Consider the following 15,956-nt stretch of genomic DNA (forward strand, 5'->3'; position numbering starts at 1 on the left):
GTGCGTGCGGATAGGGTAGATGTTGAGATGGAATTGCGCTCACTCCTTTGTCTCCTTTTTTCTTCTTTCTTGGCTCTGCTTCTTTCTCCTTTTCCACTTCACCCTGCTGCTCTGTCGATCCCTTCTGTTTCTGCTCTTCTCGCGGCGCAAAGGGTGATCACGGCGCGAACTGAACAGTTTCTGCCTCTTTCTCCTTTTCACACTCCACGTCCTCATTTTCAGGTACAACATCCATATCACTCTCTACTGTAATCTCCTCACTTTTTCCACTTGTCAACTCTTTACCGCTTCTAGTAACAATTGTTTTACAATGCTCATTTGGATTGGTTTGAGTATTAGCGGAGAATGGAGATCTTGCGTGTTGTTCCGACAATTGCTTCGCAAGTTGGCCTACTTGATTCTCCAAATTTTTGATAGCTGCCTCGCTGCTCTTTTGGTTTGCCATGGAGGCTTGCATGAATTGTTGGAGCGTGTCTTCTAGCTTTGAATTTCCTCCTTGCGATTGTTGTCCTTGAGAATTTGGATGTTGATAAGGACTTTGTTGCTGAAAATTTTGGTTGTTGAACCTTGATGGTTGATAGCCTTGATTGTTCCTTTGATATGAGTTGTTGTGGGGTGGAGGTTGCCTTTGATAACCTTGGTTTTGGTTGTTCACATAACTCACTTCTTCCAATGGAGGACAATAACCGGTTGGATGATCTCCTTGACATAGTTCACAACATGCTACTTGATGTCTAGCTTGAGATCCTTGAATTTCCTTCATTTGTTGTGGAAGTTTGGACATTTGTTGAGTGAGCAACTCCACTTGTTGAGAAAGTAGCTTGTTTTGAGCAAGAATATCATCATTGGTATTTAATTCAAGAACTCCCGGTTTCCGTTGTGAAGGACTATAGTCATGTTGACTTTGACGATCATTGAGTGTCATCCGGTCAATAATGACTTTCGCCTCTTCCGCATTCTTTGACATAAGAGAGCCACCCGCGATAGCATCCAAAAGTGTCTTGTTAGTTGATTGGAGCCCATTTAGAAAAATATGGATTTGAGTGAGTTCATCAAAACCATGACCTTTGCATTTTCTCAACATTGACTTGAATCTTTCCCAAGCCTCATTTAGAGACTCGTTGCTTCCTTCAGTGAATACCGCAATAGCCGTTTTTGCTTCCATGAATCGGGATTGAGGAAAATATCTTTCTAGAAACTTTTCTTCTAACAAATTCCAATCCGTCATCACTCTTTGTGCTTGATCAAGATACCACTCTTTTGCCTTTCCCACTAAGGAATGTGGGAACATTCTCTTGAATAATGCTTCTTCACCCGCTTCCTCTATTCCCGTAGAACCCACAATCTCATAGAATTTGATGAGATGGGTATACGGATCTTCATGGTCCATTCCGGTGAATGGATTTGCATAAAGGAGTTGGAGGATTCCGGTCTTAATCTCCGTGTTCCTTCCACCACGAGCGAATTAGGCATTCCGCCTTGGACTATTAGCGGACATTTTGGTAGGAGTTTCATCCGCCATATTTTCTTGACAAGTTTCTACAACCACTTCTTCGATTTGAACAAGTGAAGAAGTAGATACTTCTTCTCTTTGGTTCCTCTCTTCGGCTAGTTTCCTTCTTCTTCGTGTTTTAATATTGAGCTTTCGAAGTGTTCTTTCAATTTCGGGATCGAATTGAAATTGCTCCTCGGTAGCCTTTCCTTGCATGCACTAGAATCTACAAAACTAACAAACCAAGTGAAACACAAGAGTGATAGTAATAAAAGTAACAAAACTTAGAACAATGAATTATGGCAATGCTTGTAATATCGAACACCAATCCCCGGCAACGACGCCAATTTGTTGAAAAGTATATTTCTGGCAAATATTTTAATATCGTATCAGCTGAGATTGATTGTTATTATCGCCGTTCTATAATCCAAATTGTTATAAGTTTAAAACGTAACCAAGTTGTTTTGTTTGAATAGTTATCTTTTGAGTAAAATGACACTAAGACAATAAAATAGTTTTAATCAAATGTAAAAGGCTTGGCAAGGTTGGAGTTCACTATCCAAATTTCTTATGTTTCCTTAATGACAAATATATAGACTTAAAATTATTGATGATATTCAAGTATCCTCTCAATATCATTTATTTCTAAATGATATTGTGATAATCATTATATTAATGGTTAAATGATTTCTCTACCTAACTATCAATATAGCAATCTTTAATGTTTGATACAAAAGAAGAGTAGTGTATAAATCTATTTCTATAACTCATTCACTACTTGAAAGTATATTTTATGTCAAGACTTGAATAATCTTTCTCAACAACAACTCAAATCTAAATATTCAAAATAGGGCAAAAATATCATTAAATACATCAATAACCTTTTGTCATATACAAGAGTCTAATGGAATACATAAACAAATAGGAATAGCTACTACCTCCAATCTTGACAAAATGGGGTTTAGCTCCTCATCATCATTTTGGACAGCAAAATGCAATATCAAACTCAGCTCTGTTTTTCTTCTACAACTTGTGAATGATTTTTTCTTCTTTTCCATTCTGTTTTGTAAAGAGTTCATACTTTCCTTAAATGTTCATTTTGGTCTAAAACTGAAAAGCACTCTAAAAATGATACAAAACTGTTACACTAAAGTTGGGTTGAAAACAGAACACTTGGCCCAAACAAAATGCTTGCTGTTTTCGCAAGGTTCGCGGCGCCATCCCTGGTCGCGGCGCGAACTGAAGCAATTTCAGCTTCTTTGCCTTGCAAGCTTCATTTAACATTTCTCCCAAGTGTTATTCTTCCAAATGCTTCCAAATTGCCATTGAAACTTCTTCCAAATTATGCTTATGCACTCCAATGCTCTCTTGTCCAAAAACTCTACAAAACTAATAAATACGTGAAATATCTACTCAAAACATAATCAATTAAACTTAATTGCATTTTTACTAAATTGTGAGGATAAAAGTGTGTAATTCAATAATAAAAATGGTAAAAGGGACCAATAAAAATATATGAAAAGTAGTGCTAATTGGTCCCTAACAACACACCAAAACACTTCGTAAGTGAGTCACCCTCATTTCACCAAAAATTAATACAGAAGTTAACCTCTGATGGGAGGGTGAGTTTAGATTAAGTTTCAGATTAATCTATTTGACACATTTTTAACTCATAATAGTGTGTTCATTTCATAACTCAGTGGATATTACGGAAGTTAAGTTTTGTATTAACCCTCAAGATAGTAAATTTACCTCCTAGGCAGTATTTTGTTTATAAATTTGACACATTTTAATAAACCTTATATAATTCAATCAAACCATACATTTATCACAAAATAACATATATAATTCAATCAAATCATATACTTATGTAATTAAATCAAAATACCATATATTAATTCACAATGTAAATCATACATTATTCACAAAATACAAATTATTAAATTATATAAGAAAAGTTAACTATTGTGTATATCTGATCAATTGGTTCCTCTTCTACCTCCTGTACTGCAGGACATTTTATGCCTCAATTATCATGGCCTCTAAATTGACCCTCTCAAGAGTGTCTTCCTGAAACTATCCTCTCTTTATACTCATTATATGCTGACATGTAGGTAATACATCAACGACATGATCTACCCTAGCTTGCTCCTCCTATAATACCTCTTGATGAGTTGGTCTACGTGTGTGTCCCTCTACATCTGGTGTCATGTAAGGACATGCCACTTTGAAAAACCATTGGATGCATCCGAATGCAAAATTTTGGGGATGAGGAGCTGACACATTGCGTGCATCATTTGGGATCAGATGATCAAATTACTCTGCAAATATCTCATTAATAACTTTGTAGAAGACTGTGGGAGGATCAATAATAGCGGGGCTCTAGGAATATCATGCAGATATTCGAACTGATGAATGAGTCACTCAGTTATAAATCGATAGATTAGTCGTAACCCATAAGCCAACCATCAGGAGTAAAATAATATCTCATTGAAGGGCTGTGTCTCACGGTGATCATCATACAATGTCAAGTTTATATCATCTTCCGTAATGCGATAAAGATAAAATTTGAACAACTTGGTCGTCTGATTCTCTCTGAGTGGGATGAAGGATAAAACACATGGTAAAGCCTCTCCATAGTCATCCACATATGCCCAACCAGAGAGGCGTGGAAAATGCTAGAGGATCTATGCTTGAAAGTGGTACAAATGAAATATTAGTAACGATGAAGTACAAGTGTTATGAAATGTTAGTAACAATAAAAGTGAAAATATATCACGGTAAATAGGGTGTTGCTTGTTTTCATTTGTATTGTCTTTCCTAAACAAGCTTCACCTAACTTGGAGTACATGTAAACCAAACAAGATCTCCCCCAATTGTACTCATGAATCATCTTTAAATTAATGAAGTATCTCAGGTAGACGACATTGAAATAATATGCATTGTTGTCCATGAATTTGGATGTGCCAACAAAATATAAGAGGTATAACCTCAATGCATATACTCTATAATGTGCTACATGTGCATCATCACTATCAACCTCAAGTAACGCATCCATGTGGTATTTGGCATGACATCCTCTGATGTCATCCATCTCCTATTGGGCATCACTAGGGTCAACTCCCAAATATTGTACCATTATATCTAGTGTCTCAGATCTAGTGAGTCCGGAGTAGTTTAAAAATCTTCCATTGATTAAAAGATGTAGGATGGGTGACACATCATTAAGTGTGATGGACATCTCACTTGTTGAAAGATGGAATGGAGAAGTCTTTGAGTACCATCTCTCGATGAAAGCATACAACAAACCATGGTTAATAAAAATATACCCATTCCTAGATATATCTGGAAGCCCATGTAGTTGCATGACATTCTTAAACCATGGTTCATTAGCTTGCGACAACTTCACAATCTTTCTACCAGGGTTGATACATTTCAGCGCCTCATTGTGTTGTAAAAAAATATATCAACATCAAAATGTTTAAATCTTATAACACATATGTTTAACATGATAAATACATATTTATTTTACCTTTCAATCTCATTAGCAACATGGTCTGCATAGAGACAAAGCAATGAGGTGTCTAAGGGGCCTTTTAAAAAAACATCAGGAATGACAATAACATGTTAGACTTCTGGGGGCATCAGGGGTAGCAATATGGGACTCATGTCACTGGAAGGACAATGCTGGAGACACGAGAACTCTAGAAGACGATACTTCAACAATAAAGGAAATGACACCATTGATTGAACATGAGGGTATATCTCTTTCAATCGGAATGAAAGCATGAGGGACCATTCTACCATGCATCAATATCTCTATGTTGTCAGACATTTTACCTGTAATTACACTAGAACAATCATATCATAATCAGAGAAGACAAACTCAGGGGATAAAACAAGCAAAAAAAAAACAATGTAGAACACCAAAATTCAGAAGTTAACTTTTGCATTGTAGAACAAAAAAATGAAATTTAAAATTTGTATCCTACTACAACCTAAAAATGTAAGAACAAAGCAATGCACAAATGCTTTAACTTCAAATTTCAAAAAATCCGCATGCATGTCTCACTAAATAATCGATTATGCATCATAAAGTTCCATAAACAACCTATTATGCGTTCAACTTTGAATTAATACATAAAAAACCAAAAAATTTAAGAAAATGAAAAAATTATTGAATGTTATAAGTCAACGATTTTCGATTAAATGGAGTCGGATAAAGGTTGATTGATGTCCTAAGTTTGAATGCAATGCAATAAAAGTAGTGAGAAATATAGAAAAATGACGGAAGATAAGTTTGCTCACGAGCTCTATTTTGGGTTTTAGTAAACTCTTTGAAATGAAATGAAGAAGAAGGATGAAGGAAGACCTGACGCATTATAATAATCAAACGCGTACGAAACTTAACATTTGTATATATTTATTTATGTTCTTGCAAAGGGTCTAAGACTCGTCTTTGATTGATTTTTGATTAATGGTAGAAATCCGATATTTCTCACCAAATATTCGAGCCAACATGTTATTTTTTCTAAAAAATCTAAAATATGTTAACTTTAATGAATTAGGGGTATTATAGTAAAACTATTGGGAATGTGGGGGTATGAAGAAGGGACGTGGGGGTATGAAGAAGGGACGTGGGGGTATGAAGAAGGTAGGTGGAGGTGGCAGGTAGATTTTTTAAATAGTAGAGGCTAGATAGTAATGAATAATTGGGCCGGGTCGGAGTAACATCAAATAGATCCGAAATACTACTACTTGTTCGGCGGTAACCCTAGCATAGGAGAGAGAGAGAAAGAAAGCAATTGAAGAAAAGTATCGAAGATGAGAGGAAGAAGCTACACTCCATCGCCTCCACCACGTTACAGCAGAAGAGGAGGTGGAGGAGGAGGAGGAGGAGGACGCAGTCCAAGTCCCCGTCGCCGTTACGCCCCCCGTGAAAGTGATCTACCTACCAGTCTTCTTGTTCGTAACCTTCGCCATGACTGTAGGCAAGTTTCTTCTCGTTTTTCATCAAATCTTCCATTTTTTCTCAAGAATCAACAATTGAAATTGCTTTTCATCTTTCAGGCCTGAAGATCTTCGTAGACCCTTTGGTCAATTTGGTCCTCTCAAAGACATTTATCTCCCCAAAGATTATTACACTGGGTGAGTCACTATTATGAATCATCACTTTTTCAATTTTAATAATTCATAATGTTCTTTTCTGCCGCAAATTTCCCTTTTTTTTTCATTGTCTGCACTTAAGAATACATTTTATATAGGGTTATTATAGTTACACTATTGGGGCTTTTTTTTTTAAACTTATAATTATGAGACTGCTATATTGTAATAGTAAGTTTCTTAGGTTTTATCAGTGATTTAGAGTATTGAAGACACTTATCAAGTAAGTAGAAGATGTTATTGATAATGAAGATTTCAAGCAACTTGACTTTGATTACATTATGAAGATCTTCCAACTCTTGAAGATTTGATCTTAAATTCAAACAAAGGTCAGCAGCCTAGTGCTTGCTAGCTTGATTGCTTTATTATACCGTCCATATCATTGAGGGACTATTACAATAACTTCTTAGGAGCTAACTTTTATTCCCTCTGCACATGGTTTTCTCGTATTGATTTTGGTCTACTACATTTCTTGATGCTGTTTTGGATATTTCTTTTGTTCCCCTTTTTTCTACAGACAACCCCGTGGGTTTGGTTTTATCCAATTTGTGGATCCTGCTGATGCTGCAGATGCTAAATATCATATGGATGGTCAAGTTCTTCTTGGTAGGGAGCTGACTGTTGTTTTTGCTGAGGAGAATCGAAAGAAGCCTACTGAGATGAGGGTCAGGGAGAGAAGGTAGGATTTGCTTCTTCATTTACATTCTCAATTTTTTTTGCTGTTGAGTTGGAAGGATCAATTTGGATTACTATAGTAGTTGTACCCATTGAATATAAATGATATATATATATATATATATATATATATAGTATTCGAACCTTGTAGTTCAGACCCTAAAATATGGTTTGGGGTGAGGTGAAATTCTGATAATCTACTTTATGTTTATGTTTTCATAGTGGTCGGTATTCTGATCGAAGGAGGACTCCCCCACGTTATTCTCGTTCACCCCGCTATTCCAGGTCTCCACCTCGTCATAGAACTCACTCCCGCAGCCGTGACTATGATTCCCCTCCTCCTAAACGAAGGGAATATTCAAGGTATTGTCTTGTGGCCACCTAATTACAATTCATTTTAATTGCATGTATTTCAAGTCATGTCATTTCTTTTATTTAGGTTCTTATTTAATGCCCACATTCACTTAGAATAAGCATGAGTTTGTTCTAGCTAAAAGAAGGTTCTGGGGTTTGCGCTCATGTTTCTAATTATTGTGCCTTTGATACATTGCCTGTTTTTGTAGATCTCTATCACCTGAGGATAGAAGGCACAGTAGAGAAAGATCACACCACAGCAGGGAGAGGTCATACTCACGCTCTCCACTCAATAATGGGGATGCAAGAAGCCGTAGTCCGAGTCCAGAGAAAGGCCCAGTGCTGAGCAGAAGTCCAAGTCCAAACCGTGAAGGCAGGGAATCAGCCCGCAGTAGGTCCCCCAGTCAGTGACAATGGAAGGCGAATCCTTAGACAATTAGATGCTTGGTTTTGTTTGAGTATTCAGCAAAGACTTGCATGTGTTGTTTCCTCCACTCTGATACAATGGATTAGGATTTTAATTTGTTGTTTCATATATATCAGAGTTGTTTGTTGCTTGAATTAGAAGTTGCATTAGTGCTATTGCTGGATGTTGTTTTGAAATTTGTCACAATGTTTCATCTAGTTTTAGTAGGATATATATTTATATTGGTATGAGATTTTCTGTATCTGCATGTTTTGGTGTTTGATTGTCTAGTCTTTAATATGAAGCAAAAATAGCTGTGGGTTGTGGGTACGAGTAGCATTTGACCCTTCCTAAAAGCTGAGAAAATAAATATATTAATTAGTTCAATTGAATTTGACAGCCATGATATACAAGTAACATTTTGAGCGAATAAGCTTAATAAATTCACACCATGGATGCGAGTAGTAACATAAACTAATGTGTTATAATAAATATATTATAACACATTAGTATACACATGGAACCTGCGCTGTTTATATTTTTGTTTTATTTTTTAATTTTGATAATTTAAAATATTAGTTGTATATTAATATTCTAATATTTAAAAAATAATTTGATGTTGAAAAAAGAAATGTTTCTGTTTAAAAAATTGATTATATTGCATGAATGAGAAAAATAGAGGAATACTTTTAAATCTGATTTTGGTAAAAACTGTCTCAGTCATATTTTGATTCTCTGTTTAATTAAACCTCGTGATAAACCAAGCACTTAATGTTGTTAGAAATTGAATAGTCAAATATTAGAAAAGTTGGTGGGGACGTGTTGTTTGGCATTGCTATATCTTTACACAGTTTTAAGAATCAATAAAAAATATAATAATTATTGAGACAAATGAATACAATCTTAACTACTAGTACTAGTTTGCGAAGAAGGATGTTTGTACTAATTTGTGGTACTGATTATATAAACTTCCGTGACAAGGAAAGTTGGTTTGGTTGGTCCAAGAAGGTTTGGTTGGTCTTTCACTGCCGTGGTTAATGAATCTTACATTCCTAGTTTCAGACTACCAAATCTAACGGTCAAATCTCACATTACATATTTTTTTGGTTTTCTTTTTTCTTCTCTTTTCAGATTACTACTACACCAACTCAAACTATTCTTGCTCTGCTTCTTCTACCAATCAAATGGGTTTCACTCTCAACCAGACACATACACAGGTACCATTTCTTCCTATGAAAAGAAAAGACAAAAAAAACATGATTAAGAATTATTGTAAGGATGCACTGCTGATTGATTCTTCATTTCAATCAGAGTTTGGTGAGAGACATGAAAGTGAAGGTGTTAAGCCAAAAGAAATGAAAGGTACATACCATTTCAATGTTAAAAGCATTTTTTTTATTTGGAATCAATCTTGGCTTTATATGGCTTCTTATGCTTATTTTTCATACCATGTCCCAATGCATTTAAGATAGTTTAAGAAACGAAAATGAGCTCACGCTCATAGATTTTTTTCTCTCCCCTGAATGTATAACTCTGAAACCATTATGTTATTGGGGGAGTTTTTTCACTTTGACAAATATAAGATTTCAATTTAATCTCTTAGTGAGTATGTTTTTCCTCCTTATCGTTAGATTAATTTAAAGGTTTAGATTAACGCAAAATAGATATGAAAAGATATTTCAGAGGATCCAAATTCATAAAAGAATGTCACTCATAAATTCATAACCATTGACAAAACTATGTTTAGGTTATAAGAATATTATAATTATAATTAAATCTGAATTGAAAATAATTAGACATGAGTTATTAAATAAAGTTCTAATAATTAAATAAATCTTGATGGAAAGTTAATTTGAGTTTTTCCGGTTTGTGGTCAAATAAGCAAAAGTGTATAAGGTGTGTTGGGAAGTAAACCCGACATAGAACATTTTCAAATTTTTATAAGATTTGTGAAAAACGTATAATGTTAAATGAACATCCCATTTAGTTTTATATAACTTTATGGACTATTCCTGATTTTTCTGTTTTGACGTAGTAATAAAAAAACCGATCATAAAGAACTAATGAATATTACTAAGATAGTTGAAAGGTTTTTTTTTTATAAATATTTTTTCTTTGAGAGATGTTTAAAAAATATATATTAAAAATGTGCATTCTTACGAAATGTTAAATATATAAGACTTTGACTAATTAACATGATTGATTAATGGTATAATGAATATTATCTTAAGAATTTTCTTAATGCATCTTATAGATTACTAACACACCGCGTGAAAATATAATAATATTTTTAAATTTCGGAGATATATCTTCGAACGCACCATAAACATGCACAATTCATTTGTTTTGAGACACTGACTAAATTTATTCCGGAAATGAATTTCCGAAAAAAATTAATTATAAAATTAGGGTGTAATTCAAAAAAGAATGAATTGTATGTATGAGTTGCGTCCGAAGATACATTTTCGAAAACGGAAGAGTATTTTCGAAATTCCATAGGGTTCTTTTCCATCTAAGAGGGTGAGATACAAAATTCATATTATCTTAACATAACTTTTTGATGGCCATGCATGAGGTATTCACATTGAGCTAAGAGCAAGAATATAAATGAGAGAAATGCCATCTTTTCATCTAATACCTTAAGACTCTAGGTATATGAGTTGTCTCATTTATAAAGTGTTCAACCTCAATTTTTTCAAGTAATGTGAGACTTCTAACTCACACATGTATCACAATACTCTCTCTCTCTCTCTCTCTCAAGTGTGAGTCAATCCACTTTGTTTCGATATAAGGATTCAGTCCCTTAATTGAACAATCAACTTTGATACTACTAATGGATCATGAGGTAGACATCCATATTGGAAAAAGAGAAACAACACGAGTGAGAGCCACCACATATTCATATAAGACCTTAAGCCATATATGAGTCTTTTCACTAATAAAATGTTAAACCCCCATTTTTTAAAGCATGTGAGCCTTCTAATTCACATTTATATCACAATACTTCTTTGGTATAGGATTTGAATCCAAGGCTTTGTATTTTGTATTTTTATATGTTGTACAATGGGAAAAGTTTTAAATGTAAGAGAAAATGTGTGTTAGAATCCAAATCGTGATTATGGATGCTTCAAAAATAATAATGGGCGATTGATTCGCAAATAAGTAAGAATAATATATTTTTTTTATACTCCACTGTATTTGATAGTCGATGCAGTAGACAAACAATTTTGTATTGTACCTAATTTGTTATACCTACACACTAGACAAAAATAATATAAGTCGAAAGGAAAGAGAGAGTTAGAGATAGTAAAGAGATAAATAAGAGAGTAGGTAGAGAAAGAGAATGAGAGTGATTCTGAGAGATGAATGTGGATAAAGATGATAAATGAGCAGAATGAGAGAGATTAATAGAGAGGTGAAGGAAGGAAATTAAGATCTCTCCTTTAAGAACACAATTCTTGAATTCCTAGGAGACAAAGACACACATTTTGCGAATGATCTGGTCGATGAAAAGGAAAAATCGTACAAAGAATAATAATAGGAGGCTTAAATGAAAGTTGATCATTAAATATTTCAGTTGCATACTTTTGTTGATGGATGAAAATTGCATATTTACCTTGATTTACCTCAATTCTAAAGAAATATTTCATCCTTCCCAAGTCAGTCATAACAAACTCTCCCTTTATAGACTGCTCGAACTCATTCATCATTTGAAGATCATTGCTAATGTAAATGGGATCATACACAAACAAGCTAAAAATGAGAATCTTCCATTCTCTTATAAGTTTGACGAATGAAGTATGTTCATAAGCGTACTTATGAAACTTGGCAACACAAAAGTATGCGTTTATTTTGCTATACCAAGCTCTTGGTGCTTGTCTCAAGTCAAATAATTTCTTTGTCAATTTGTAAACCATTCCAGGTTTCCCTTTGTGATAACCAGTAGCTTGATTTATCTAGATAACTTCAACTAGTTCATCATGTAGGAATGCACTTTTGATATCAAGTTGGAAAATACACCATCTTTGACTTGCATAAACTACTAGAATGGTCCTTATAGTATCCCATATAGCCACATGTGCAAATACTTCATTGTAGTCAATGTCATACTTTTGAGAGTATCTTTTTGCCACTAATATGGCCTTATGGTTTTCAACTTGTCCTCTTTCATTGGGTTTTGTTTTCTAGAACCATTTTACTCCAATAGTTTTTAGGCCTTTAAAGATTGTAGTAAGTTCTAAAGTATTATTTTTCTCTATAGATTCTAGAGTGTATCGATTTTGGAAGTAAGGGGTTCATAGTCCTTGTCGGAGATAGTATAACTCTTCGTTCAACAACATTGTTCCCATTCTTGAATTTTTTAGGAAAAATCTAATCTTACAACATTGTTCTCATTCTTGACATCTAAATGAAGAGGATATATGCCATGGTGACTAACATTCATTAGGAGTGGCCAAAACCAAACTTGAGGATTCCAAAGACAACAAATCATAATTCACTTAAGAGAAATATAAACTGAGTATGATTTCCCATCAATATTGTCAAAAATTAAGCCTATTATAAACTAAGTATGCTTTCCCATCAATATTTTCAAAATAAACTATGATGGGCTTGTTAAGGTCCATGGAACTAAATCTACATATGGAAGCCTAATTAGAGACTCGTATGGAAACCTCTTACGGTGTCTTGCTGTAAAATTGGGATATTTCTCTATAATTCAAACATAGCTTTATGTTATCATCAAAAGTATTGAAATGGAAAAGGAAAGAAGTACGACAAACCTCCCTACTTGAAAATAATTATGCTGAACCAAGGTAAATACTCGATCTGTTATAGGCTCATGAAGATGATAATGTTGTGAAGCTAATCGAAGTACGTGGATGAGTTTACCCATGGCCTACCTAAAAACCATTTATAGGACAAAAAAAACTCTCATACTTCACCTCTTTCACGAATTTTATAACACTATTAAAGATAACATCATTATAAGCTTTCTAATAGGTCCATACTACATCGTGTCATATCATAACAAAACCATCCCTAGACTTGGTCCTACCACCTAAAGAGGGGGAAAACTACAAATGAAGCCTATGGTTACTATGAAGAACCACGCGCCAACCCAACCATTAGAAGATCATATACCATACAGATAGATCTAACTCACAAGTGACAAAAAGATGGGAGAGCGACTTAAGCGAATCCTCACAAAAAGGATAAGAAATCCTTCTAAGATCACTAATTACCCCCTTTTGTCTAGGTTCTCTTTAAAAGGGAATCTATCTTGCAAAAGTTGCCAAGAGAAAACCACCACTTTACGAGGAGCCCAACTAATCAAAATGAGGGGAATGTTCAAGTTCTCGATCATAGAAAATGGCCATGAGCCAACAAACTGAACATGATAGGCATTGGAACAGAGAAAAATCCTATCTAGAATGCTTTAAAATCCACTTATCTCTATCTTGAGAGAGAATAACACCTTTGAGAAGAGAAAAAATATTTTCAAACATAGGTAGCTCTCTAATATAGACGGTTCTCCTCCGCCTAAGATCACAAATTAACTCCCAAATTTTCACACACCCAATCTCACCCACAAGCCCTTTTGATTGGATTGAGTTAGAAAAAGGACCCGAGAACTTAACCATAAGGGGGATAATGCCTAACCACAGATCTTTCTAGAAGGAAGTTTGGAAGTCTGGCCATACTTTCCTAAGGATACCGTCAGTAAACCAATCATAAGAATCATCTTTTTTGGATCCAAGAAGAGACACACATTTCCACCAAGTAGAAGTTGATTGAAACCCCAACATCCTTTCCCATCGAAAATAGGAAACAATTGAAGCATCATACATAGATAGAAGAATACTACACCACATGCCTAAAGAACTTGTAAGCATCATCCACTTCCACTTAGCCAAAACTTCTAGATCTACCACTAGAAGATCCCTGACTCCAAGCCCCCATTCTTTCTTAGACTTACACATATTATCTCATTTAATCCAGGAGATCGTAAAATCCTTTTCGCCCATATGCAAAGAAACCTTCTCTATAATCTAACAAATTTCTTCCAAACCTTTACCACATCTTAGAAAGGATAGAAAAAATATGGAAATAACATTAAGCACATAATTAAGAAGAACCACATTTCCTCCCAAACTAACATATGTATGCTTTCAAGAATTGAGCCTCCTGGTCAACAAATTGACTAAAAGGACCCAAGTAGACCCTAGTTTAGGGCTAGACCCTAATAGTAATCCAAGATACTTAATTGGGAGAGTTTCAATGTCATAGTTAAGAAAATATCATGTAGAGGTTAGAAAGACGAGGTCCACGTTAACTTCTATACGACTACTCTTTAAGAAATTTACCCAAAGCCCCAAAGTCAGCTCAAACCCTCTTAAGATAGTCTTAATACTCCAAATATTTTCAAGAGTAGGGTGAGACACCATACCACCAAATTAGACGATCCCACCTTAAATCTCGAGTAAAGACCAATTTTCTTAGTCCTCTCAACTAAGACACTTAGTCCCCAGCCATAAGTGAGAAAAGCAAATGAACTAGCGGATCCTCTCGCTTCAATCCCTTTTAAATTTTAATTTCTTGAATTGGACAACCATTAACCAACACCACAATATTACCAACGAACACACAAGCTCTCATTCAAGTCCTCCATTTCTTATTAAACCTGAATCTAATAAGTATATAATCTATAAAATTCTAACTAAGTGAAATCATATGCTTTTTTTAAATCGACGTTAAAAATTAATCAAACTTTCTTAAATCTTTTAATCAAGTCGGTCACCTTGTTAACAATCATCGCTCCATCAACAAACATTCTATCTTCAGAAAAAGACGATTGATTAGGTGAGATAAATTTCTCCACCATCAACCCAATCTAATGACCAACTTTATAACTACAAAACAAAACCATGCATGAACTCTTCAAATATGCTTTAAGGACGAGTATTGAAATTGATGCATATTTCTAAAATATTTTAGTGAAAATATATCTAAAAGTATTAGAGAAAAATAGAATAGCACAAAGTTGCATATTTTCAGATTGTTCTAAATTATGTCTAAAATAACTTAAAGTCTTGAAATTTCTATAACAATGTAATGTAGAAAAGTCACTCAAAAAATATACATGATTCTTCTTTCAAAAACATCTTCAAATAATTTTCTTAAGCGACAAATACACTATACTTTTTCTCCTAAGTTAAATTGAGTACACCAGTGTTTTGCCTAGAGTGTTTCTAACACTCATCTACAGTTCTCTGAAGAGTTTCTAAACATTCCATCAATAATATATCTTGTATGAATAACAAATTATTTTATAATATTGTGCATGCAGCTATAGAAGTCTCGTTGTCTGCTTCAAAAAAAGGAAGAAATAATCCATTGACGCGACCTCTACATAAAACAACACATACACCATCAAAACAAATTAACAAGCGACAAAGAAATGAACTCTTCTATACAAAACCTGAAGAGTCTCAAGGATGCAACCGTTTGATTTCTATTTTTTATATTATAAGGTAAACTGACACACTCCCTATCTTGCGGAAATTATTTGAAGCATGCATGTGTGTATATATACAGAAAAAATCAAGTATCATAAAAAAATATTACGAAGAAAATGACACAAAATAAAAAAAATTAAGGAAAGAGGTATTGTGAAAAATCAGAATCAAGGTTTATCTATATAGTATTTTCTCATATTATTTTTATTTTAAATCTTTTAATTTACTTTTAATTTTCTTATTGGTAAATTTTATTTTTTATTGTTTGAATTTTTATTAAAGAATGTTTGTTAATATATATATATATATATATATATATATATATATATATATATATATATATATATAT

General features: G+C 34.0%; 1 protein-coding gene and 1 long non-coding RNA gene across 2 annotated transcripts; both read left to right on the forward strand.

Annotated features, from left to right (window-relative positions):
• The first annotated feature begins 6,236 nt into the window (after positions 1-6,236).
• On the forward strand, positions 6,237-8,352 carry LOC127083219 (serine/arginine-rich SC35-like splicing factor SCL33). The gene is made up of 5 exons (XM_051023502.1): positions 6,237-6,483; positions 6,563-6,640; positions 7,173-7,334; positions 7,553-7,693; positions 7,894-8,352. Exons 1-5 carry the CDS (start codon positions 6,317-6,319, stop codon positions 8,093-8,095), a joined length of 750 nt encoding a protein of 249 aa, XP_050879459.1. The 5' UTR covers positions 6,237-6,316; the 3' UTR covers positions 8,096-8,352.
• Positions 8,353-9,176: 824 nt separating this feature from the next.
• On the forward strand, positions 9,177-15,661 carry LOC127083220 (uncharacterized). Its single transcript, XR_007788348.1, has 3 exons — positions 9,177-9,307; positions 9,402-9,452; positions 15,439-15,661. It is a non-coding gene; the product is annotated as an uncharacterized LOC127083220 (long non-coding RNA).
• Positions 15,662-15,956: the final 295 nt, after the last annotated feature.

This window comes from Lathyrus oleraceus, chromosome 5, assembly GCF_024323335.1.
Source record: "Lathyrus oleraceus cultivar Zhongwan6 chromosome 5, CAAS_Psat_ZW6_1.0, whole genome shotgun sequence".
Taxonomy (NCBI): domain Eukaryota; kingdom Viridiplantae; phylum Streptophyta; class Magnoliopsida; order Fabales; family Fabaceae; genus Lathyrus; species Lathyrus oleraceus.